Genomic DNA, 25,139 nt, shown 5'->3' with positions numbered 1-25,139 from the left:
CTAGAAAGAATGTTAAGGTGGAGATAACCCTTAGCTCCTCTTCTAGAGGCTGTGTCATCAACAAGGTTTCCTTTTTCATCTTTTATCTTTGCCAAAATGAATAGTTATGCTAGCAGGTGGGTCTTGAGGTCCTTCTCCATAAAGTGCTCACCTTTTAGAATACATAGTGATGAAGCCTTTGGAATTATTTTTGTGCATATGGCTCCAAAAGTTTGATCTGCTCTTCATTTTCAGTGTTTGGTTGAGAATATTGTCCATAAAAAAGATATTCCACTGGTTACCAGTTCTTAATTTTCGCATAGCTTTTTTGTTTGTTTAAACCATTTGATCAGTAAATATATGGAAATGTGTTCCTAACTGGCCGTCTAAGCGTTGGCCCTGTTGTCGGGAGGACATGAGTTTGGTCCCCAGCGATGCCACGGTCATCTGTGTCTGGAAATCCAAGAGGGCATAATTATACACTCAGTTTGAATAGATATGGTGGGCTTCACATGCTAGCCTTCACCTTCTAAGCTTGATGGCATAATGCGATGGGGGGGGGGTTGTTAGTAGGTGGGATTTGGACATGACTAAATTGGGAGTAAACTTTGGGAGAAATCCAAAACATTTATGAAGATATGGAACAGTAAAATGTTGTGTATTGTTAAATAAGACTATTATGTCCCTATGATTAAGACTTAGTTGAAGATGTTAACTCTGTTAATCATAGGTCTCTGCAACAGTAGCATGTTTAAATGGTGGGTTTTGATGTATTTTCTTTAGGAAAATATCCTGTTTGACCTTAAGTGTAGAGTGCATACTTAGACTGTGAGAGCAGAGATAAAACAGTTGGTTTTATGTGATGACCTTGTAGTGTGTGGTCAAGCGACACTACATGAGGAACCTGTTCAAGTCTTTGCATCTTGTAACTTTTATTATTAAAAGTTATCGTTTTGATATAGAGCTGCCCAAGCAAATAATGGATGGTCAGTGGCTGTGCGTCACTGGTGGCTGAGGAGTGGCGTGTCACAGTACATAAGTCACCATCTCACCATCTGTGCTGCTGACCACTGGTCTGCTGTCCAGGAGCCACCCATAATCAGTAAAGCCGTGGTTTACTGACGATAAATCACAGGTGAAGACGGCTCGCTGGTGATGAAACACTCAGAGATTAGCCTAATCTTGCTTGAGCTCTTTACTTGTGTTTCTTGCACAGAGATGTACACATTTTCTCTTTTCTGATAATTGGCTTCTTAATTATAATGAAACTGAATCAATTAAATTGCCGCTTGATGTTGTGTTCTACTAGAAAAGTGATGAACATATGGGCGGTCCATTGGTGGGTCGACAACCTGCCTGTTAGAGGACGCATACTAGTAGAACGTTGGGTGCTGGTGATCCATTCTCTCCGTTTCAGTGGTAGAGGTGATGGGAAGAGTGAAGCAGATACTTTCATGCTTCCATGAGGCAATGGCCTAATTAATGGAAACAGTCATATTTGGGTACTTTTGGGTGTATTTATTGAATAACCATCCCTTTGTCATCAACCAACTGTTCTTATGGTACCTACAATACTAGCTCCATAAGACCACTGACTAATTGTTGTTTGATCATTTATCATATTAATGATGTTAATTATATGATTTGATGCATTGTCAGCTTTTAATGCGATACTGTATAAAAGGCTAAGGTGGAGCAAGCAGATGTTATTTACTTTGGATTTTCTCCAGCTGCTTTGGTGCAGGCAGCTAAAAAATGTTAGGGTGGGTGATGGCTGGCACATTCTTTTGACGTTTTGTTAAGGTAATGCTGCACTGATACTGCTCTGTTTAGAATAATTCTGAAGGGATTATTGCTGAAATGTTTAAGAAGCTTTCTGATTTCAGTTCTGTTTTGTTGGCACAAACAGAAACAGAAACTGCGTGTGGTAAACCCCAGTGTGCTTTTACCAGCTGTGCCACATGAAGACTTTCATAGTACGGTACAGCTGTAGTTTATGCAGTGTTGAATATGTGCTGTTTATGTGCACATGAATGTGCTCTTGCTGTACTGGATTTATGTTTAAAATCTATTGCAAGTGGCCACAACTATCTGAATTCTTTCACTAGAGGTGTGCTTGGATACTCAGGTACTCAAGTACTTGGTTAACCATTCAAGTGCCAGTATTCACATTCTAAAGTCACTATTCAGGTGCTACTTTTCAATATGAGAAGACACCCACATTAACAGTTCAGTAAAATGTGAAATTGTTGCTAATGTGTACATTATTCTATACTGCGAAACACGAGTGCCTGCGTGTGAGCCTGTTGCCAAGGACATGTTGTTAAAGAGATAGCGTGGCTTTCTGATAACTAAGCCATCTAATCTAACTGATGTTGGCTAGGGCCAGTACATTTCTCTGATAAAGTAACATGTTGGCACATAGTCCACTGCGGAGGAAAGATCTCATATGGAAGCAGGCAAGTCCTCTTCAGCATCCAACACTGTACCCTTTAGTGTCGGCTCATTAGCTCATCTGAAGAGGCAGCTTCTGTTACTGATCAGACACAAACCTCACTGATTTCTTTTGACTATTTTTGAATAATATCACGTTTCCAAATTTTAACCTGCAGTCATTTAAAACATAAACCTACAGCCCTGCACTAATTTTAGAAGACATCTTTTTCCCCTTTATGATGTTGTCGTCGTCGTTGTTGTCGTTGTTGTCGTCTTTCTCTGCGGTTAGCTGGCTATCAGTTTAACTCTAACTGATGATTAAAAATCAAAACTGGTCAGAATTCACATCCCTAGTCAGCACAACAAACTTTTGGAAGCAGTTTTATGCTTTTTGCGCAAAAACGTATGCTCTGTGCACTGTGAAGGTCCTTTGGGAGCAAAATGTAACTGCTGGAGTGAAAAAAGTTTGTGAATTTGATAGTATCACATATTTAAAGGTTGTTCGAGTTTTCTTTGAAATGTAGTAGCTAGTAAATGAGATCCTCATGTTTTGACGTGTGCAACTTTGTTCCCTACGGATGAATTTTTGTTGTAGCACTTTTCCCTCCCAAGTCGTCTACCACATTACATCTCACAAAAACAGTGACTTGTTGTTAATCATTCTGCATGTCAGTCAGATTTCTCTTTTTTGCCAAAACAGACACTTCTTGGGCACCTTGAGCAACAAAATGCACCAGACTCTGACGATCTGTCTTGCACATTGAAAATATATCAGCTAACCTAGTCTAATGAACTGTGTACATTGTGCTTGAATGTGGTCGGGGTGATTCAGCTAGAAGTCAGCTATAACCTATCTTTGAATAATGTTCTTTCAAAATGCTGGTGGTTATTTGCCAAGTTCTAAAAGAACTGAGGAAAAACACATCTTCAGTACCATCTCAAAGGCTGACCTAGCTAATTTTCAGGCAGCTCACAGTAGTTATCAATGCTATTAGTATTTCAGTGCTGAAAATACATTTCCACTTCATATTGTTTGCGAGGTGAATAAATGTGCTCGAAAGCCAGCCATTTATTTGTCGGTTTGGCCCTGTTGAAAAGCTGTACTCTGCTGTTGCTGAGAAGGGTAGCACAGTAGGTCAGCCTCAGCTAGAGTATCAGCCGCCTTCTCTTTGTAGTGCGATAGGGCAACCCTATCCCATCAGGCTCGTCCTGGCCAGCTGCGTCGTCCCTTCTTCTTCTTTGCTGGGATCGAATGTCTCCTCATGGGTGCTAATGTGGCTGCTGGAGGTAGGCTCTGTTTGAATTGGCTGGTGGTGAATCGCTGCAAGTCATGAGGTTGGCAGGCTGAGCTGGATGGCCATTTGGGAGCTGCTTTCCTGCCCTAATCAGTGCTTGAGAAATGCAGGCACAGCTCCCGGGCTGATCTGCCAAGCGAGGAAGGGAGAAAAAAAATGCACGAGAGCTCAGCTACGTCAATACCGGAGCGATCGATGCCTCAATCGGAGAGATGTGGGAAGCACCGGGAGGCAAGAGGCCATCCGTGCTGCTCAGTGTGTCATCATTTCAGCGCATGAGCTCCAGATAAATCCTCCATTGTCACTCGTGTCTGCTCCCACATCTCTCTACTACTCGATGTGAATCAAAAGCAGTGTGAGGGAGAGAGAGAGAGCAATCCAGAGGGGAGAGATGAAAACACAAGTGGCGGGCGCTTTCATCTGATGCAGTGTGTAATCTAAGCGAGGGGACGTTTCTCAGGCTCCCTCCCCTCGCAGCCGGAGCTCTTCAGAGAGAGCTGATTTACACAGAGCAGGCTGTCACTTTCCCTCCCTGCCAGCAGCCTTTGAAACTCATTCTTTATTAGAGATTGTCAATTACTTTGCAGCGAAGGGGGAATTAACTATGAAAGGCGGCGAAGACGACGAAGGCGAGAAAAAGCTCTCTGCAGCCTGGGTTGCCAACCCTCTTGTGTAATGGCACTTGATTTCAGTTTTTAGTGCTATCGTTTCAGCATCGTTTTTCTTTTTCTTTTAAATAGACAAGCTTTTTCTTTTTGAAAATCGTCAGAGGGTGCAGACAGGTATTGATCGCTAGCCTTTTCATCTCTGCGAGGTGTTTGCAAAGCTGCTTGGCTTTTTTCTTCCTTTCTCGTTCTGCTCACGTTTTTACATGCGGCAGGGGCATCCGCCGTGGATGCCTGTGTTAATTAGGCCCGTGTGGTGTGGGGAGGGGGATGGAGGAGAGAGCAGAGGAAGGCAGTCTGCTCAGCAGCTTCTCCGCTAACTCTCCTCCCTGCGCTCTCCCACCGCTCCCTGGCATGTGGCAGGGAGAGCTAAATTAGTTTAGAGCCGTTATTTACAGCCCCTGGAAGGGCACCAGTAGCTTGCACACTGAGACGCTGGGGTTTATGTGTGCCTGTAATGAAGAGGACAACCTGTTCCAGAGCTATTGAAGTGCTGCTGGAGCGGGGAAGGGGATGTTTGTGGGTGTGCAGTGATCTGTGGCGCCGGAGGAGGCATATTTTTGCTGTAGTTCTGCAATCTCTGCGGAAGCAGAGCCAAATCTTCGAAGAAGGGGAAATGGGAATTAGTTTCTCCATGTGTGAGCTCTGTCCTAGTGGGTAGTCAGTGATGTAGCAGGTAATACTTGTTTCATTTTTACAAATGGAACGGAACAAGTCCATGCAATCACTATTTATAGAGTATTGATAGCTGTTTCATTTTGATTTCCCAGTGACTTGCTCTGAGCGAGTACGATAATGATAACACATTTTCAGCTTTGATGCGGTGTTTGATTCTAAGCTAGAGATTCAACATGCAATTTTTTGGATTATTTCACAACTGTCTAGAATTTATAAGGGACAACAGGGAAAAAAAACAGTTATTTGAGCGTAGCACTGTGTATAGTATAAGCCCTTTCCCTTCTCCGCCCGCTTTATTCTGATTGAATGCACCAGATGCTTAGTTTTGATTGTTGAATTTGGCATCCATGAAAGGTGGCAAATTAGAGACCCTCTCAAGGGGCCTGTATCAGCGAATCAGTTTAAAATGTCCACACTTTTTTTTCATTATTCATTTTTTTTCTCTTGATAATGTATTGAAATTGTTAAACCCTTAGTGTATTCCTCTATGGCACCGTTTGGCAGTAACATACTAGACGTATGTTTGCTGCCATATGCATTCAAGAGCTTGTTCCACGAGCAGGATTTATGAGACATTATTAATAGTGACTAATGAGTCATCGTGCCCTGCAGGTCTCCTAGACAGGACGTGATTAAAGTTTGGCATAATCCATTTCAGTTATCACTTACAATTTACTGTTGAGATGCAGCTTGGTACAGGGCTCCTTCTTAATAGCTTTTAAGGGGCAGAAGAAATATTAAATAGACTTGAGAGTCTCAGAGGTAGATTTTTAGGTATTACATAGTCTTAGTGTTCAGCTGTTTAGTTCAGTAGAGGATACAATGTGGAAGATGGAACAAAATATTTTATAAAAATAAGAGCTCTGCTAATTTCATTCATCTTTGACCATCTGTCTGCTGTCAAGATGTATCTTAGAACTACAGTTTCCATCATTGCGCTGTTTATAAACAATAGTCAGACCTTTTTGGCGCTCAGGATGGGATGGGGTGGTCATGTTTGGGACAACAAAGCATCTGTTAGACGTTTTCATGTGAATATAGGCCTGACAGAAGTCTGGTAGTAACAGAAATCAGCCTACATTAGAAATCCTGGATCGTGGCTGTGAAAATAAGAATACTCATGATGAAGTGCTGTTTGTCTAAAACTCCTCTTTTCACATTGCTGTGGATCCTGAAAGCCACTCTCATCCTTAAGGGCTGTGAAAAGGTATCTTGAACGGTATCCTCTGTTGAGCCTGTTAACTGAAGTTTTAAAATGAGATTATTTTGTTCTTCTGCTTATGTTTGTTTATTTATTTATTTATTTATTTATTTTTTTCCCCCATTGATTTGCGATCTTCTGTTGAACTGGTTGGAAGTGCCTCAAACGGTAATGATATCGCTTATTCAATATCACGGTCAATAAGGGAATGATGGCTACTTTCAAAGGAGTTGTAGTAGTTGCGCCCTTGCGCTGTGTTTGGTAATGGAATGTTTTTTTGGGTTTTTTTTTTAGGGGTTTCTCTCTCTCCCTCTCTCTCTCCCTCTCTCTCTGAGCCAAAATAACATTCATTGTCCAGGGCAAGTCTCATGTGACAGACTGGCCTGAATGGGAAAGCCTGTTAAAGCTTTTTGCTTCCTTTTTTGCACTTATGCTTTTATTGGAAAGGAAATCCAGGAAAGGAAACCATAATAGAGGCATACTAACATGAAATGTGTTAAGATATGCTGACAAATTTGAATGATATAGACAGACAGTGTTTTAATCTGTGTACATGTAGTCTGTGCAAACAGATCTTGTCCATGTCTGAGTAAATATAGAACTGCAGATTATGCGGATGCTAGTTTTACAAATATGAGTAAATAAATAACCTAAACCCACAAATGTCTTTGAATGTGCAATAAGACAAACTGCCACTTACGCTTGGGCCAGTGTCAATGATGATATGCTTTATACAAAACATTTCCATCACTGAGCATGCAGTTTGCTTTCCTGGATTAGTCTCCCTTCTTTGTAATTGAAATTTGGATTGATATTTTTTGTTTCGTATTATTCAATTAAACATGACAGCTCTCCTCCTATAACGTTCAGCATTCATTTCCAGGCTTGTTTGATTCATTAACTGTTGAGTCCCAGCTTAGAATAGAAGTTGAGAAGTTGTACGCTCTACAGCTTGTTTGAAATAATGACTCTGAAAGTAGATAAAGTGTTTGTATTCATCTTTTATCAATTTTAATCATTTTAATTGATGAGGCGGTTTATAATTAATGTGAGAGCTTGTCTGATACAGAGCAATTTGTCTGTATCCGAATGAAAGGCTGTTTTACAAATGGGGAATACATTTTCCCATTTAACAGAAGTGAAATTTTCATTGACTGGGTTCCACTGTTAATCATAAGAAATCGGTTTATTTCCACTGTACCTTTTCACACATCTCAGAGTGATTGATTAGGTCTTTTACATTATCACCTTTAACAAATAAGAGGGGAATGGAAAAGACACATTTTATGACTGTAAACACAAAGCCAAATAGAAGAGCACGTGTAAATCAATGTCTACTTGATATATGGTATAATGAAATTGAAGTCGTACCTCCTGCTCTAATGAAATGTGGATGGAACGTCTCCTGTTTGGTGTCTTAATGAAGTGAAATATCTAATGCTCTTTTAGCCCAAATCTGCAGACTGTCACAGTGAATCATCGGTTTGCAGTCTTCTGATTAAACGTAGTTCTGTCAAATTACCTGAGGAAAGGAGGATTTGATGGCACTTGTCACAGCTTGTAGAATCACATAGAGTGTTCTCACTTCCTCTTGCTGTGGTCTGACAGTAATTCTGAGAACTTTTCATAAATACATGGTGGCTTCTAATCTACCTCAGAAAAGACTTTGTGTTTTGTAGTCATGAAACGTCTCTGTCCTATTTCCCTCTTTTATTTGTCTGTCATAGCTCAGTGTGAAACGTGCTCTTACTGTGATGAAAGCAATTACCCTTAGGCTCACCGAGGGCTCCCCATAATTGTCTCAGCTGTAAGCACAATCGCATGATTGCTGAGAACAATCTCAACCGGCTATTTTTCACATTGAAATATCTGTTTTGTCAGATATTCTAGTTTGAACTCTCAGAGTGTCACTAGCCGAACGAGCTGTTGGCAGTACGTTTGATTATTATTAAACAGATTCGCCAATTAAACATGTTTGGCCTTCTCTTTCACAGTTCTGCTTTTACTCAGGTTTAATAACTTCATCTCTGCTGATGCACCTGGAAGAGCCAGCTCAGTTGGCAGATAGGTGTTGGATATTGGTGGAATGTTATCAGGTTATCTCTGTTATCAGTAGAACAGCTCACACACTGCCAGACAGTAGCTTCTGCTGTCAAGCTCAAATTGATTGAGTTTGAGACTCAGTTCTGTGTCTTTTGAATGGGAAATTCACAGCATTGTTATTATATTAAACAATAAATGATGAAACAAGTCCTCCCAGTCAGGGAGGACAAGGATCAGTGCTTCGTCTGAAATGAGCATTGTAGTTGTGCGGTTGTTCAGTCATGGATAGTGAGTGGCACTGCTGGGGCTGAAGCTGGGTCATTGAGCATCACAGTGGGCTTGGAGGAGATGGTAGCTGCTCAGTTCTGTCTGCAAGCTGGTATCAGATTAGTATTGTGTCGTCAGTCTATGATAGATCTTTGTAAGATTATTCAGGATGCCTCCCTTAACTAAAGTCCTCCTACAGCAATATTCAAGTTGGATTTGTTTTACTAGAGGGGGTTGTGTAATTTGATTTGACGTGACTGGGCTATTTGTATGGGATAAATAATGTAATTTGTCCAAATTATCACAGTCCAGACTGAAACACTGGGGCCTGGATATAGCTACATGTCGGTGTTATGAGACAGTCTATAACAACAACACAGCACAGAGACTTGTCTGTTAGCAAGTTTTGTTGTTGCATGTGTGCGAGGTGGATTTAAACAGGACTACTATTACTGAGGGTTATTGGGAATTATAGGAAGTACCTGTCAGACCTGTAAAAGCTATAGACATTACAGTCATACAGGCTAAAATCATGGATCTCACTGGTATTCAGTTAAATTGCAGGACCTTGGCAAATAAATATTTTTCAAATAATTTAGTTCAAATAGGGCTTTGGACAGAACAAGAAACCTATATCTGAAATATTGCACTCTTCATTTGCATATGGAGAAAGCTACTTAATTTCTTTCATTGGCAGAAAAAGGGTGTAAAAAGAAAAGGCACACCCTCATCACACATTACGCTGTTTTAAAATGTACTGAGTACGTGGGTTTTTGGACAGTTGCTGGATTTTGTGGCAGCTTGGCTCCTATATAATGCATCCCATGCGAGTTGTAGTGCAGAAGTCCGGAGAGGCCATGAGCTGTTATAATTTTCTGAATTTTTTTTTATCTTGAGATAATGAGTTAATTAACTTGTGGACTCAAGATAACAACTTTATCTTGAGAAAACAAGATAATTAACTTATTTCAAGATAACAACTTTGTTAGATAACAAGATAATTAACTAATTTTCTCAAGATAACAGTCCAGAAAATACTTCATGGTCTCTCCAGACTTCAGTGTTTACATATAATTTTTCTTAACTCGTAGACATTCAATTAAGTGCAATAACTCACCACTTAAGGGAAATATAACTGTAATGTTCACTTGTTTGCCTGAAAGCTTCCTAATGATTGACATCTATAGCTGAATTTTTCTTGCAGACCTTTTAATGTTAAACATGCATGGCAACTAAGAAAAGTTACAAAAATCTACCAGTAAAAAATAAAAATACCGATATCCATTTTATGTGTAGATTCGGTTTCATTTCGTTGTTGTTTCTCTTTTAATTAGTTAGCTGTTCATCTAAAATGGGCAGTTTTTTGTTAAACTAAGCCATTATAAAACTTATGCTGTTACTTAGCTTTCTTTGCTTTGTTTTTGTTTCCAGGGCAAAAATGTGGGCTTTTGGGAAGGGGAAACCAAGACAACCCTGAGGCTACTGTAACGGCAATCCTCACTGCCCCAGTCGTCTGAGAAGGTCAGACCACCCTGTGGCACGCTTGGGCCGTTGGCAATAAGATGTCCCTAAGTAGTGGCACTGCAGGCGGGAAAGGTGTGGACTCGAATGCGGTGGACACTTATGACAGCGGAGATGAATGGGACATTGGTGTTGGCAATCTGATCATCGACCTTGACGCCGACCTAGAGAAGGACAAGCTCGAGATGTCTGCCACTAAGGACGGAGGCGGAATGGCAGCACCTCCTAGCGCAGTAGCAGCTTTACCGGAAAATATCAAATTCGTAAGCCCGGTTCCTGCCCAGGGCAAGGATGGTAAGTCGAAATCTAAACGTAATAAAAACTCAAAGGATACTAGCAAGTCCTCAACTCCAGATGGAGCCAAGAAAGAGGCCCAGGGGCGTACCCCGAGTGAGGGTTACTGGGCCAGCTGCAGGCGCAGCTTCCACAGCGTTAGCCAGCACAGGCAAAGGTGCAGATAAAAGCAGCAAGAACTCCCGCAATGTTCCAAGTGGAAAGAAGGACAAGGACGGGGGATCTGGCAAAAGCAAAAAGGACAAAAACGAAGGAGTACCAAGTGGAAATGTGACTTCAGAAAAGGACACAGCAGCTCCTGTACTGACCTTAGGACCCTCCCGCAGTACCCCCTTTGAGGGGAGACAAAACACAGACCTATCATGTGCTGAACAAATTGGGAATATTGCCCTTGATACTGCTGGAATAGTTCAGCCTCTGTCTATTAAAAGTGAACCTGAGGAGATGGATAATAACGACTGTAGGAACATGAAGAAAGTAAAAAGCGAGAAGGTGAGTAGTGTGCTGTTTTTTTCAGCTGATGTGAAGCTGCTGTTTGTATTTTTCACTGTGTGGGAGCTTTAGATCTCTTCACCTTTAATTGGTTTCTCTGTGTCGACACTGAGGACTGTGTTCTTCTGGAACTCCTAAGTAAATGGAGAATTTGAGGCCTGAATAAAAACAAGTTTAGTGCTTCAAAATTTAGTTTGAATTGGGATGTAGAAATGTTCACTGGTTCAGAATTTGCCCTTAAGACAATTTCATGCTTTGGTGCTTTTTTTGGAGCTTAGTAATGAGCAAGTGACTTTGGTTAAGACCTAGCAATGTAATATTGCTGTGGGATTAGCCCTCCTCCTAGACGGGTGGTGGTCGTTTGTTTTGCTTCTAGTGAATCAGAGTGATCATGGGACACAATTGAAAAGTGAAGGAATAAAGATTTATCAGTATAGCTGTAGTTTGTCCCGGGTTCTGGTAGGTCATGTAAAATGAAATGCTAATGTCCACTTGTACAATTACTAGTGATTTTGTGTTTCCTCATAAAGACCTCATCAGGGTTTAGTGGTAATGTTGGTCATGGCTACAGAAAGCAGTTCATTAGCAAAGTAAATGGACATAGGCTAGCTGTACTGTCACTTTCTTACATTAGCGATGCACTGTAATTTGCTATAAACTTTTGGTAAACTGGGAACTGGTCACATTAGCATTACATGAACATCAGCAGTCTTAAACCAAAGTTCTGAATATCTTCTATTGACTCAATCTGATGAATCCAGCATACACCAGAAAGGACAGACTGAAATTCATGTCATGTAATATTCTTAAGAAATGTATTAAAATAGAAAAAAATCTTTGTGTTATTATAACTGCTAAAGCGAATTAGTTTGCTACAGGAACAGACTATTTGGGTATTCCTCAAAAAAGGTTAGAGAGGACTTGCCTGAGTTCAGGGCCTCTGTTAGAGAGGCTAGTTAAGACCCTTCTCTGCCACCCTGCTGATTGCCTTTCCCTGTGGCACCAAACCATTTTAAAGAGAGACAGACATGCTTACCACGGCTGTCTCATGTTCCATTCAGTGACGCAGATTATATTGCCAAGAGGGATTTATGAAAATGGACTGACGGACAGACAGCAGTGTACATAAGGTTTGCCGTTACAAGGCTTGCAGCATTGGAGTTTGAATTAGCTTCTTCTGAATGGGAGAATTTTGTTATAGTGTTACCACAACAATGAGCTCATACTGTTGATCTCCTTGGTGTAGATGTATTTGCTTAATATGCAGTGTTTGAAATGTGCTAGGAGTTCAGTCTGTGATCTGAACGGTCATATTTGCAGAGCTTAGTGTTTTTCCTAGTGGTGGTGGTTAGCACAGCAGGAATGTAGCCTTTTGGTATTCTTTGCCTTATAATCTTGTCTATAGCTTCACAGTTTCTAGGTTTGGATTTTAGGGCTATGTTTCTTCAGCTTAGAATCAGGCATTACTGTAGCTCGTAAGGTAGTGAGCCTTGGTGACAAAAGTAGGATCCAGGGTCAGTGTCTGGTATCTTGACCCGGTAGCAGATTTTTTGTGAGTGTAGTCTTCTACTTTTATAGACGCAGTTACCAGCCAGTGGGATTTTTTAATGCTCATGAGGCTAAGGTTGTCTGTTGCACATAATGATCAGCTTCTCATCGCATCACTTTTCCGACAACAAGAAAAAAATTGGCATTGAGTTTACTTGAAGAATGTGAGCCGACAGTCAGTGGAAAACATAAAATACTCAGATGTATGACGAGAAACATCTGTACTGAACTAAGTCAGTCTAGCTCCAGAAAAATCCCAAATGTATTCTTTTGGCAGTATGCAGTGAATTGTGCGAGGTGTGTGGCAAGCAGGTGTAACACAGTGTGCGGTTTAGTCAAACAGCAGTGTGACCATCCATCAAAATGTCATGTCACACTGTCTGGCAGTGTCAACAGGCTTGCTGTAGTAGCTGAGAGGTGAGATTTTAAAGAACCAAAACAGCAAACAAAACAGAAAAACTAACTTTCCTACCTAATTTCTGGTGTAGTCCAGCAATAAGACAACCACAACAGATAGCTGGCAAGACTTTTATTATTTAAAAGGTGCTGTTCTCCACCCTCAGTGGTAATTACTAGTCATGGCACATCAGTATCAATGGGTATCAGTATTTGGCTTATCAGCAGAAAACGCTGGATCAGATAGAGAAGAGGAAAAAAGAATAAATCTGGTTCAGACGTGTAATAAATCTTAAAGGAGCACACGCTCACACTGTGGTGTAATTTCCTATGCGGACTTTTATTGTGATTTTAGATGCTCATCTTAAAATTAAGAAATAACAGATCAGTATTACTCAAGTTTTCAGTATCAGTATTGGAAAGGAAGGTGATAATGTGCTGTTTCTAATGTTCTATTCTATCTGATTACCAGGTTTATAGTCTCTATACAAGTCACCTTGAGTTTGCCAGTTCATCAGAAAATGGCAAGGACGTCTTGTTACTCAACATTTTAGTGTATAACTGAGTGTTATTTAGTATTTATAATACAGTTGTTTGATGGGTCCTGGCGCTGGTCTGTCGGCAGAAAGATCTACCTGATATTAACCAATGTTTGAAAATAGCAGCATGAAAAATAGTGAACTCTCTTGAGTCATTCATGAGTTAGTACTGTCACGGCTGTATATTTACGAATCTGCTGTTGCACAGGGCATCTGTGTTTGGGTTTGGATGCATCTCCTTCTTTATGGGGGAGTGCAAGGAAGTCATGCCATCTGCAGCAATGTAAAAAAAGTACTCTGACAACAGAACACACCTTTGGGCCTATCCTGAGATTTGCAAGCTATTAAGACAACTGACTGCGACCCTGTTCAACAACCACAAAAAAGATTTGCTTATGTTGTGTGTAGTGTTCTGTGTTCTACTGTGATTCGTATATTGTGAGGCGAATCATAATATGAAGATGCTGCCAATACCCAGCCCTACTAATGGCTTATGGTAAAGGCTGGATCTAACAGGCAGGACATACACTGTGGCCTACATTGGTGGGTGTGCATACTAAACACATGAATTTCTATCTGATTAGCCCACCCAACCTTCTTGTTTGGTTATTATGCCCAATGTGGCTGCGATTTGCTGGAATAAAATGACTAATGTTCTTCAAGAAGGAGCGTTTGAGGGTAGTGTAGTAGTGACACCGCCTGCTATGTGGGTTTAGTTCCCCACACCACACTATGCCAATAAGAGTTCTTGGGTAAGACTCCTAACACTACATAAGCCTTCCTCTGTAACATGAGTATGTTATGTCACTCTGGATAAGAGCATCTGCCAGATGCGTACATGTAAATGTAAGGAGGGCTGATTCCACATTGGTGGTTATGTTTATCTAGGTGATATTGTCTTGCCAAGAACTGGAGGCTGCTATACACACTGCTTCCCACTGCCAACCCTGTTCTCCTTTGGGAACCCCTGAAATGTAATGTTGTTGGACCTCTGCTCTGTTTCGTTTTCAGTGGTGAGTCAAATAAAGTGGAAAAAGAAATACCCTGCCTTCAGAAAGGGTTTTAGCTCTTTTCTGTTGATCCTTTGCTAAATGAACCTTGCCTTGAATGAGGATGTGGTTGTGTCTTGCTTTTGCTTTGTCTTGATGTTTTTGTTCCATATTTAGCTTTGAATATGCTCATGGGTTTCCTCCTTTTTTTTTAATGATGCTTTGACCATTGTTTGAATGTCTCCTGGGGTAGTTTGAGAAGCATTGAATCCGTGCTGTCTAATAACATAAGACACAAAAGCCTAAATGTAGGTTGCTTGTGTTTTAGGGCCAAGTGTAGCTGTCAGCTCAAAGCATTGTGCATAGCCATTCCCAGTGGTTTAAGTGAATGGCCGATACAGAGGAAAGCTCAGCCGTTCCCCATGGGAAAAAGCCATTCTCACGAGACTCTGCCACCAGCCCTCTCCATTCGCAGCTGCCTCTGACTGCCGCTATTGTGTTCTGACACATTGCTTAAACAAGCACAGAGGGGTTTGTTCAGGGCATCAGAGGAGGAGTGGCAGCGGCAGGAACAAAACGCGAAATCTCTTCCCTCGTCAAGGCCCGAACAAACAGGTCTGGAGGTGCGAGCGGATGCTATCGGGTGACAGGGAGGGGAAGGAGACCTGCCTTTCAGCTCTCTCTAAAGCGGTTTATGGTTTCTGTGTCCCATGGTGCAGTTGGAGTGGAGCGAGCTGTCGGCACGGCCGCTTTCTCTCCCCGCAGAAACCTTGCCCGGTCACACTGGAATGCGGATTACGCTGGCTTTCTCTGCCGGACAGCCGCAAGAATGGCACACTCTCACTCAGACTAATTTCATTGAATTGACTTCGGGTTCTTATCTCAGAGCACAGCTATGAATTAGGTGATACTGCGGTGTCCACACCGAGACAGCTGCTCCTTATCATGAAGAGACTACAGTCCAATGTTTTTCTCATAAAGGAGGATCATCCAGCGTTTTCAGCCCAGTTTCTATCTGCCGCATCTGTATCGTATCGTCGATTACCACGGACAGTAATTTTGACGTGTTTTCCCCATATTTGGATAAGAACAGAAAACCCATTGACCCACCATGTGTGATAAAATGCATTTTCCATGAAAAACCTTGTGACTTGAATATGAATTTGACTTGAATTTAAAGCTACATTTGTTACACTGTAATACAGGTATTTGGATAAGACAGACATAAGAGAGCTTTATCTAGCCTTATCTACCTTTCAAACACTGTAGCGAGACTGAAAAAAAGCAGTTGTGGTGACTTTTGCTTTCGTTAAGGTTTTCTGTTGTCTGTTTAGTCAAGAGTCTGTGAAAGATTCCACCCATAGCATTAAACTGGTAGCTTATTACCACACACTCGTCTCTCTGGACAACTAAATCTGTTTTGAAAGAACAGTTTACCCAGCTTAATTTCCAAATGCCTTGAAGAATTAATGAATGTGTTCTGCAAAAATAAGACTACACAATAACTGTTTACTGACAAAGTTCAGCAACTTCCCAATGGATTCTGTTGTAACTATGTTAATAGAGGTCAGTGAGCTGTTTTCTCTGTGCTAAGTAAGGCTGCCCCAATATGGGAATTGTGAGCCGATGCTGTTATCCGGCATTTTTCATTAACATATCTGCCAATACAAAAAAATCTTGAGTTTTAGACCAGATCCATCTGGATTAGCATTATGGTGAAAAATAGCGTTTAATTCTCTAGGATTATAAATGCAGTGCAGATATTTCAGCACAGTAACTCAGCATTGTGTAAACATTCTGTTCTTCCAAGACGCAGTTAATACATCAAATATCGGTTTGAAATATTAGTCACATCTAAACATCAGTCCAATGCCAATCCTTTTTTTTATGCAAATATCTGCCATTATCAATATGACTATCATTGTGAACCCCTTGTTCTAAGTAAAGGCAAACGTCAGAATTATTGACCATAGTAAGTGGCTGTATGCTGCAGATATGGCAGATTAGTTTGGAAAACGCTGTTCCTTTAACAGGCAAGCATTTGGTTTGGGGAGTGATCCCTTATTACTTCACAGCTGCACTTAAGCAAGTGTTGGAGTGAAAAGTCACTTGGAGTAAGTAAACTTATGAAACCCAAGAACTGGAGTTGAATGATGTAAGCAGTCCAGCAGAGCAGGTCCAGCTGGGTTATGAACTCCAATTGATTAAAGTAATTATATAGCACTAATGTTAGCAGATGCTGCTGTTATTAGAATCTTCCATACTTGAGGTGAAAAATGATTATCAGGGGGTCTTAAGACGTGAAAGAACGATGTCTTTAAAGCGTGTATTGGAGTCAGAGAAGGGCATTTCCATTTGTCTTGTTCAGTGCTGCACTCTTGCTCACAGATTACAAACTAATGCTGCTGGATTTCCAGGGAGTAAACAAGCGTCCATTGTGGTTGCAGGCTTAGCTCCATTCTGAATGGGAGCCATTGAAGTGCGTGCAGTTCTCGAAGTTAAGTGGTAGTGACTTCCTTTGAAATGAGCTGGTGGATAATTGAGAACATGGATGGATAGTGCTGGGATCTGCCAAGTTTTCAGGCTTTTCAGCTGCCAAGTTTTCCTTTTTCTTTCTCCTCTCAGCATTACCGTCTCCATCAGTGCCATCTCGTTTGAGCATTATCGTGCTTTGGATAGCACTGAGGTATTTCATGAAGGCTTTAAAAAAAAAAGAAGGAAAAAGCCTCGTTAAGCGACTGCTTTTGTGGTTTTTTGAAAAAACCCAAATGGAAAAGCAGTTTGAGCCAATATTCTGTTTTGAGACTCTTCAAAGTCAAATGCTAACAAAGTAAGAGATTAGTATGTTCTCTGTGTTGTTTGTTGCTGACACATCATGACTGGGATCTAGATTCGCAAATGTGAGTTGGGCTTGTGTAATAATGTGGTTAACAATTTGTACACAAATAAATCAGCGCAAGCTAGCTGGCCAGTTGGCAGAGCTTTCATGGAGGAGAATAAAACGAGTCATTTGTGCCCTGCTCATACATGCAGAACAATAGCCAAGTGAATAGATTCTCAAACTGGCTTTTCAAATAAAAGAAAACCTTGCTTGCTCCTCAAGAACAGTGTTCAGTCTGCTAGAAATAGCTGGTGGTGAATTAATATCACCTTGCATTCGTTACAGAGTACCGGATGATTGAAAAGATGCGTCATTGCATATTGGAAGTATGACGTTCTTTCACCGCCAATTTCTGGAAACAGTTAGACCTAATACATGCTGGTTGATCTCCGCTGGTGTCTGTGGTCTCTCTGTCTTTAATGATGAAAACATCTTAGCTTTCCATCATGGTAAAACTCTAGTGTTGTTTGACATGACATTGCTAGATTTACTCCTTTGTGGCTTATGCCTCTGGGCTCACTGGGAGCTGCTTTTGTAGGGATACACAATGATGTCGGAATTATATAGGTATCAGCAGGTAATTGTTAACAAAAATGATTGCCATTGGACAGATGTTTGGATCTGACCAATATTCCAAACTGATATTTAATGTATTTATTGGATTCTGAAAGAGCAGAACATTTAGCCATTGCTGGGATACTGTGCTAAAATCTTATTAATATTAGTTCGTAATCTTGTAGAAATAATTTTCTCTTTAATGCTAATCCAGGTCCCAATTTCTACATCTTAATAAACGTAGATGTTTATCTACCAGAAAAAACGTCTGCATCAACCATTCATGTATAAAACATTTCAGATATCTGCATCAGCCCATGTTTCACTTATCTCTGCATCCCTAGTCATTCGTCTACCTAATAAATGGAATAAAGCTCTTACAGTTCCACACAGTAACTGCGGTGATTGGAACCTTCTGCACTAGTGTGTGTTGTAATTAGGGGTGGGTGGAAAAAATATCATATGATACTGAAAGACATTTTCACGATACACAATACGCATCACATTATTCTGACACACAGTAAGTGATTAGAAACTCTTGAATATCTGATTGTTATTAATTTCACATTCTGTACAGCACTAAAACCACTTGAACAGGACTAATATGCTCTCGTTTCAATCAAACTTGCACTTGTTCATTGTTATTTGAGTACTATCGATACTGAAGATATACTCACAAAAGCATCGTCTACCAAGATGATAAAATTTTTCATGATAACGGTAAATATTGCCAAGTTGACCACACCGAGGTGTAAATACTTTGTTTTTCAACAAAATCAAGTTGAAAGGGAAATCACATTTTCCTTCCATACTGTGATGTATTTCTGAGTGAAACACCCGGAAGGGTCTCAGAGCTAGCGGAGCTCAGTCATCTCTCGATGATAAGTGAGGATGGTGGAAGGAGGTGAAACATGATGATATTGGTGAATATTACTTGTTGCACAGTGACATGAAACTAAGAAAATGTCAAGTTTAAAGTGACATTTGGTGAATTGTCTTTGACATGACATGACCAGAGAAATGAACTAGCAGTGTTAGAAAAGATTTCAGGTTGACTTTAAGGAGACCTGCGAATAGGGCTCAGTGATCTGACTGTGTTTATGACGATTTACACTACAATACATCACAATCCGAGAAATTCCCAGGTGTCGTTAGTAAAAAGCATCGACAAACTCTGTTTAATTACAAAGAGGTTTAGAGGAAGCTACCAAATAGTGTAGCTGTCTAAGGTTTTTCCCTATAGTCTGGAAATTGTGAGTTTGTATTGAGGTGCTATGAGACAATGAGCACGTAATTGGCCCTGCTTAATTGGGCATAGTGCTGTGAGCATGTGGGAAAAATATTGCGCTATTAGTTTTTAATAGCATTTTAAAATGTGGACTCTCCAGTAGTCCATATTTTAAAATGCCATTAAAAGCTAATAGTGCAGTATAATTTTGCTTCATAAGCTTATAGAACAAAATATTGTAATATATAAGTATCATGACAGTGTTTCCAAGTATTCCATACTGTAAATATTTCATACTGTGGATTTTTTCTCATGTGATGCATGTTTAACCTGCGCCTCACTGTTGGTCGCAAATCAGTACATCGATTATGTTTTGCCTGTAAACCTCTAATCTCTCTACACAGCTAGTTGATCCAGTTGTGAGATCGTACTACTTGGTTAGAACCCTTCATGATGTGATTTGCTAGGTTTATTGCTGCGCTGGACAGCGATCCAGGAAATCCTTGTCAGGGAGCTGTGGGCGCTGTATGTGTGTGTGTAAAGATGTTTAATACTGGGATCTTTACTGGTTATAAACTTTGCCGTCCTACATCTGGCTCCCTGCTTGACCTGAAGTGCTCTGGCCCTAATCCACACCCTGTTATTCCTCATTGCTAGCTCAAGTGGGGGGAATTAGCTGCCATTGTATACAGCCCAGTGGATTTGCCAAGCGGACAGTGAATAAAGTCTCGCCAGATTAAGCCGAGTGAAAGGTCTGGAACGCTACAATGTCCGAGGTTCGTTGTCTCTCGTGGCTCTGAAAGAGGACCACAAAATGGAGACCGGTCTTGTGAGTCATTGCTGTATCCGTAAAGGGCTTTAACTGTAGTGTTGTGCAAAGCAGAGAGATTAGTAATACATGCTTAGACAGGTCCCATTAAAAAAAGGTGATAGATCACATCCTCTGTCCTGTAACTCTCATTTTGATGAAGTTCCTCAAGTATGATTCATTAGATGGATGGTTCTAATTCACAGCCTAAAGGCTGTTAAATATTGTCACATATATTACAAATAGTTTTGTCCTACTTGCGTTTGATGATGCAGGCAGTAAACCTCTTGAGGCACTGTGCAGGTTCTCTTACGGCTATTTTGAGAACTGTTTATGCTTCTGAAAACTACATTTAATTTTACCAGCTCAGCTTAAAACACAGCATAATTATGTCTACCTTGCAGTAACTACAAAAGCTCCACCGCAGTCTCTGTAACTCGTAGCAATGTGCTTTGTCTCGATCGTCCTACAGGCGTTGGCATGCTTTCTTTCATTTCGAGAGGAACCAGATATTTAATACCTCAGTCTTCTGCCTCTCCTGATGGACTTGATCTCTCAGTAGCCCAGAAGATGCTGTTTTTCTCACGTTTCCAAAGACTTAATTATTTGGGAAAAATATGTGCTCCCGGGGGTAATCTCTGTATCGCAGAGTGTTTGGAGGCCCTGTAAGCCTATAGTTTGCCGTAATCCAGGCCGACATGCAACAACAAGATTAGGTTTCTATTTATCAGTGTGTGGTTTGGGAGAGCCTCTCTCAGCCTCTTCACTCTGCACTCTCTGAAAGATTCATGATCAGCCGCTTGTTTTGCATGCGCGTGATTGGCGCGTCCTCGCCGATGAATCCTCGCGGAGTTGAAATGAGCGAGGGAGCAGGGGAAGGCGATGATGGCTTGTAGAACCGTGATGGCTTTTATAATTATTTGTCATTCATTTTCTCCCCCGCACGTTCAGGAGAGGTTCTTGGGTATGCTGATGCCATTCATTTACTCTGAAATCCTGTCGAGCCATGTCAGTCAACCTGAAATCGTAATGGATATTTTTTTTTATCCCTGGTTATATTAGGCAGAATTCATCATATGATACATATCATTTAACAGATTAAATTTGTTTCCCTGTCTTTTGCTCACCTCAAATGTTTGCTGAGTTTTCATACATCACAGTGCACCAGAGCGATGGGTGAACATATTAACCAATAATAACTTTCACCTCACCACCCACAACCGGTCATTGAGCCAAAAGCTCAGCTAGCTCAGATGCCCTCCCTGATACCAGTGTGTTTTGGAAAAAAAATAATGGAGAAATGCATTATGGTTACCGATTCACATTCACAGGAATGTAAATCTACTGAAATGAAAGAAAAATATCTAATTTTTGCGATTTTCTCGTTACTCCAAATGTGCTCAGTAGATATGTTTCAATTCAATTCAGCAGATTGAGATCTGAGTGAATCCAGGCACATTTTAACGGATCAGGTATCGGCTATGTTAACTTGAGATCCTTCCTTTTTAGTTCTCTGTTTATGCCACTGTCATAGAGGCCATAAACAGACATTACAAGTAGTTCTAGCCAGTCGTCCCCAAATCATCAAATTGGTTGAAGAAGTTGGGTCATAATTGGATCGAAAGTCAGTTCTGGTCTTTATAACATGGTCATCAAAAAAGCAGTAAAGAAAACCTAACAATTGTGTTACATAAAAGTGTTACGTACATGCTAAAAACAAAGTAAGACGTTAACTAGCATGTGATGGACATTGTGTAGCTGTATTATATATGAAAATACAATTGTCAGATAAGACTCTATATTGGTTGGTACTCAGTTTTAAAGTGCTCAGATCGATTGGCAATAAAACTGGACTGGGACCAGGGCTGGGTATCATTTGAAACTTTTGATACCGATCCGAAATCACTACCGATACCAAGACGATACTTTTTTTGCATTACATTTTTTTTCCCCAAATTGTGGCAAAACATGTAAGTAATAATTACTATTTATCACTAATTATTCCATCTTCCCCGCTTTTTGGCCCTCCAAATGAATCACTTCACCTGGATGCTGAAAAAAATGTCTTGTTACTTGACTTGGCCACTGCTAGTCAAGTATCTAATGTTAACTTTTACGAAATATCACCAGAACATGCGCCTGTGCGTTATAGTTTGTACATGCTCTCTCTGTTCACGCTCTGTGATCCAGTCAGACTCAGATGTCATCTGACATTTTTTTCTCTTTTCTTTTTTCTTCTTTGTTTTCTGACAATCTTTTGTAATATAATTTTTGTCCAAATTAACGAAAATAGACATGCTTTTCCTCTGTACTCTGTTGCACCAAGATGATGTTTTGGTCGGTGTCTTAATCAGTACCCAGCCGTATTTGGACTGTCCCTAGTGGTCAATCAGGACATGTTTGTCTGAAGTTTGCTTCTGAGCTGCTAGTTTTGCCCTGAAGCTATGAGGCTAATATAGCTAATCTGTCATGTAAGCTTATACTCACTAATTGGCAAACTGTACACCTCATGTTGAGCTCTTAAATAATCTCAAATAGACCTGCGTATGTGGTTTCTGACAGAGCATATAAACCGGACAAACGTCTAACACTGAATGCTAGCAGCCATCTTGAAGCGTGTTTCTGTCCATTTTTCTAGATAGCAGAATGTCATGCAGTCTCAAACTGTATACTTCTTCCAGACTGCAGCACTGACACTGAAAGAAAGGGTGGCAGGAGAGGAGCTGGTAGAAACTGCTCTCTTAAGCTAGTCAGAGACGAGTCATACTGTTGCTTTTATGATGTGAGGTTAGGATTCGGCTTGTGCGGGCCCAGAAAAGGGCAACTCTGAGTCGCAGCGTGACCGGGCTGAATGGCTGAGGACATGGGGCATGCCTGATAGGCCTGTAAAAGCGATCACAGGACTGCGAAACAAAGCCCTTTCATGGCCGCCCCTGTCTCTCCCCTCCCTCTTTTGCCTTTTCTCTCCCTGCCTCGCTTTCTGTCTCTCTCAGTGGCTCGCTCTGCAAAGCTGTGTGTGGTGTGTGTGTCTGGATAGCAGTGGGGCGGAGGGGGGTGGGGGGGGGTAAAGAGAGCACAGTGGAGAGAGGGAGAGGGGAAAGCGAGGGAGGGAGGGAGGGAGGGAGGGAGAATGAGAGAGGGAAAGAAAGAGAGGAGCTTGCTGGCACTGCTAATTCAGCCCATGAAAGCCCTGTGTGCAGTCAGAGCAGCTGTCCTCCATTGTCAGCCAGCACATTTCCAGCGTGCTTCTCTTTTCGTGTCTCGGTGCGTGAGTAGCGAGAGAAGCAGCAGCAGCAGCAGCAGCAGGAGGAGGAGGTGGAGGAGGGGGAGGGGAAGGAGAGGAAGAGAGGAAAAAAAAAGTCACGCACCCACCAGCGCTGCAGGAGGAGAGGAGAGGAGAGATGAGGGGAGGAGGGTAAGCTGTGACTGCTGTCAGTGAGAAATATGGCTTTCTGCGCTGTGTGGTGGGCCTGCTATGGGAAAAGGTGGTCAGTGTAGGCTTTTTACCATTACTGTGATAATGACGCTCAGGGTGTAGTCTATGTATGTGCGCCCGAAAGGAAGGAATGACAACTATGTTTGAAGAGGCAATGTTACAGTAGAGGGAAAGGAAGAAAGGCAGCAAGAGAAATCTGTAGAAGTTTCTATCGCTGATAATAGTACAATCTTTAAAAAATAAATAAAAAAAGGTTCCTGAATAGTTCTTGCCTTGGATGTATGGTTCCTTTATGCGTTGTAGAGTCTTTACGTTATGTGGAGGTGCTTTAAATCTTTACAAGAGCCCATTTTTAAAGATGGTTTTTCAAAGAATCTTTGATCGAACAGCTGTTTTTTCAGTGGTATCACTTTAAAAAAAACCTTTCCGGCACCTTATTTTTAGATGTTAGGTTTCTCGACAGTTTATGGTTTTCATGAGGATGCAGCAAGTAAGAGGGACATAGACAAGTACAGAGTGAAAGGAAGGAAACCAGAGAGAGTGGCAGAATGCGGGAGAGATTGAGATTAAGCCGTAAGCTGAAAGCTATCTAGGTTGCTGATCGGGAAGAAGTAGTTGAGCCTCTCCTTTCCCACTGAAACTGTTCCAGAGTTGACGGAGGCCAGGAAGCCTGAGCTCTATTAGAACAAAGCTGTCCCAGTCAAGAGGAGGAGGGGTGGGAGGGGGTGAGGGGAGCAAGAGGGGGAGACTAACTTTTCCTGGAATCTTGCTCTCATGCTCTGCTCCTCTCTCCCGCTGTGCCGAGGTTTCCCCTTGATCAACCGAGTGCTTGGACCCCTTTTGTTCCTTTTCCGCTGGTCATTCACAAACACCAAAGCTTTTCACCCTTCTCCATAAATCCTTACTTCTGTTTACATGAATCAATCTGTCTCCTCCCCGCCCCTCCCCCCCCTTTTCTTTTTCTCTTTTCATTCTTCATTCTTTCATTCTCTCCCTTTTCTCCCCCAATGTGACTCTGGCACAGCACTCAGCTCAGAATGCCTGGGCTGTTAAACTCGCTTGCCACACAATTTGTGAACAGTGCTTTCGGGTATTTTAAGCTTCTGCTCAGTGGGCAGGCCAGGGAACGCCCATGCTGTCCTGTCTTCAGCCTAAATGAGAAGGAGCTGATGTGTTCGACTGCTCAAAAGAGACGAGGAAAAGAATGCCTGTTGTGCTAAATTGAACCTTCATGCCATGCATTTCATAGCTCTGTGGTGAATTTTTACATTTCGTGTTGTTTCCATCCACGTGTTGGACTGCTGGGAGTGGACATATTTCTGTCCAATAGTACAAAAGTATCCAGATACTCCTTCTAATTAGCAAATTCAGTTATTTTAGGGTGCACTTATTTGTAACACAGGCATTCGATTGCATAGAGCTTGTTTAATCTCCATAGAAAAGCACTGCCAATAGAACACGACGCTCTGTGGAGTATAAAACCGGTGTAATAGAGCTGCATCCAATACCTTTGGGATGAGCTGGAGGGGCATTTGTGATCCAGAACTAGTCATCCAACATCAGTACCAGACCTCACTAATGCTCTTGTGGCTGAATGCAATCAAGTCCTCACAGCAATGTTCCAGCATCTAGCCTTCCCAGAAGAGGAAGCTGTTACTGTGGCATAGTATGGAAAAACTTACTGTAAAGTCCCCTTGATTTCAGTAGGAATGTTGGGTGAGCAGGCATCTATTAGACATATTATGTATGTAGTTGTTAAGATGGGAAATATAGCAGTTGAGAGGTGTATAGTAGGTCGTCTTTGCTGTTTTTACACCGGATTTAGATCACAGACCAAAAGGCAAGATGTTAAGAATATGCCAGTGGTAGTCTGATGCAATATCCACTA

The 25,139-nt window shown here is 41.4% G+C and overlaps 1 protein-coding gene across 1 annotated transcript in view; it reads left to right on the top strand.

Moving 5' to 3' along the window:
* The window catches only part of znf609a (zinc finger protein 609a), a 112,170-nt gene that overhangs the window by 24,984 nt on the left and 62,047 nt on the right, over positions 1-25,139 (top strand). Inside the window, 2 exon segments of the mRNA XM_036576354.1 lie at positions 9,996-10,480; positions 10,482-10,871. Coding sequence (XP_036432247.1) covers positions 10,127-10,480; positions 10,482-10,871 — 744 coding nt within the window. The 5' untranslated portion in view covers positions 9,996-10,126.

Source organism: Colossoma macropomum, unplaced genomic scaffold, assembly GCF_904425465.1.
Source record: "Colossoma macropomum unplaced genomic scaffold, Colossoma_macropomum, whole genome shotgun sequence".
Classification (NCBI taxonomy): domain Eukaryota; kingdom Metazoa; phylum Chordata; class Actinopteri; order Characiformes; family Serrasalmidae; genus Colossoma; species Colossoma macropomum.
This window is presented reverse-complemented; position numbering and strand designations above follow the sequence as displayed.